This window comes from Opisthorchis viverrini, assembly GCF_000715545.1.
Source record: "Opisthorchis viverrini unplaced genomic scaffold scaffold9094, whole genome shotgun sequence".
NCBI lineage: Eukaryota > Metazoa > Platyhelminthes > Trematoda > Opisthorchiida > Opisthorchiidae > Opisthorchis > Opisthorchis viverrini.
In genome coordinates, this window is record NW_008755078.1 from 1 (window position 1) to 1,305 (window position 1,305).

At 46.1% G+C, this 1,305-nt stretch overlaps 1 protein-coding gene across 1 annotated transcript; it reads right to left on the reverse strand.

The window, feature by feature from the left end:
* Window positions 1-963: 963 nt before the first annotated feature.
* T265_15993 (hypothetical protein) lies at window positions 964-1,290 on the reverse strand (the record flags this gene model as incomplete). The annotated part of the gene is made up of 1 exon (XM_009179450.1): window positions 964-1,290. A coding segment is annotated over one exon (327 nt), but the record flags the coding sequence as incomplete, so codon positions are not given.
* Between the last annotated feature and the right edge of the window lie 15 nt (window positions 1,291-1,305).

A 1,305-nucleotide genomic window follows, 5' to 3' on the forward strand; every position in this document is an offset into this window, starting at 1 on the left:
TGTGTAGTCATTTCAATCGCATGTTTGTGGATTCCAAATGATCCACCTGAATTCCCCGCGGAAAGGTACAGACTAACCGCTTCACTACTCGCTTATTTGCTTACAATGTCACCAGGCTGTTGGCTTGCAACCATCTCTCCGCACGACTAAACTTTCTGCCAACCTTTATATCAGATAATGTATATGATTGACTATTTTATGAAAACGTGAGACCTAAGCGATTTCTGCCTTGTACTTGCAATTTACCGATGAGTATCCTGCTTCACCTGTTCGTTAAAGACCTGCTTAAACTCTGCCATACCAGTGAACCGCATTGCTCACGATTCACAAAGCTTGACCATTGTGGGACATAAAATTGGTTACTGCACAGTCTTCAGGCAATGTTCACTACAACCAACTGCTCACTAGAGCTGAACTCTGAAAGGGCTACGTGACTCCGACGACGCGGACCTGCGTGGTTTCTAACTCCTAGAGGTGTCTCGGATACCCCGTCCGCACCACGAGGACGTCGTCCAATTCCGAAGAAAGAAGAAGTGTCAGAGTATTTCCCATAAACAAAGTCACCAAGATGTGAGCCGAAGTTCTATACCGTTTTGCCCAATCAAGCTACACTGTAGGCTTTGGTGAGATGATTGCCGAACCTGACAAAGTTTTTATCGAGACCACCCAGCAATTCTCGTCTATATGCCAATGACATGCGGGGGTGTACTACGATTGCTGTGATGTGCTCTGATCCTGGAGGCTTCAGACGCCCGTTTGAAGTGCTCCCCAGACAGCTCAATGAGCTCCGGCAGAGTCCGAGGTTCCTGTTGTCCACAATCTGTGCTACACAAATTTCCGCCACGAAAATCGAAGAGCCAATTCCAAAAACCTCAATTCAGAGTGTTCACACTTTTCTTTGTTAGTGGGAATGATAGCTCCCTAAGATCATATAAATTTCAATTGAAACATCAGGCCACTTACTCTCGTAAAGTCTACAGTAAGATATTTGGCTTGGACCCGATAAGTTCTTTCCAGGTCCGAAGCGACCGACTTCAGTTTCTCCTCCGTACGTCCCAGGATGAATATATTCAGTCCATCGCTGGCTAGTTCCTGGGCGAACGCTTTGCCGATCCCGTCCGCACCACCCGTAATGATTGCCCATTCCCCGAATTTCGGTAACAGATTCCGTTTTGAGAAAATGCGTTTGCCGATGGTAAAATAGAACAGTACTCGAAGAAATGGGTAGAAGACTTTGTAGATAATCCCAGTGGTGGCAACAACGCCGGCTACCTCATAAAATGTCATCATATTTTGAGGCTTTTC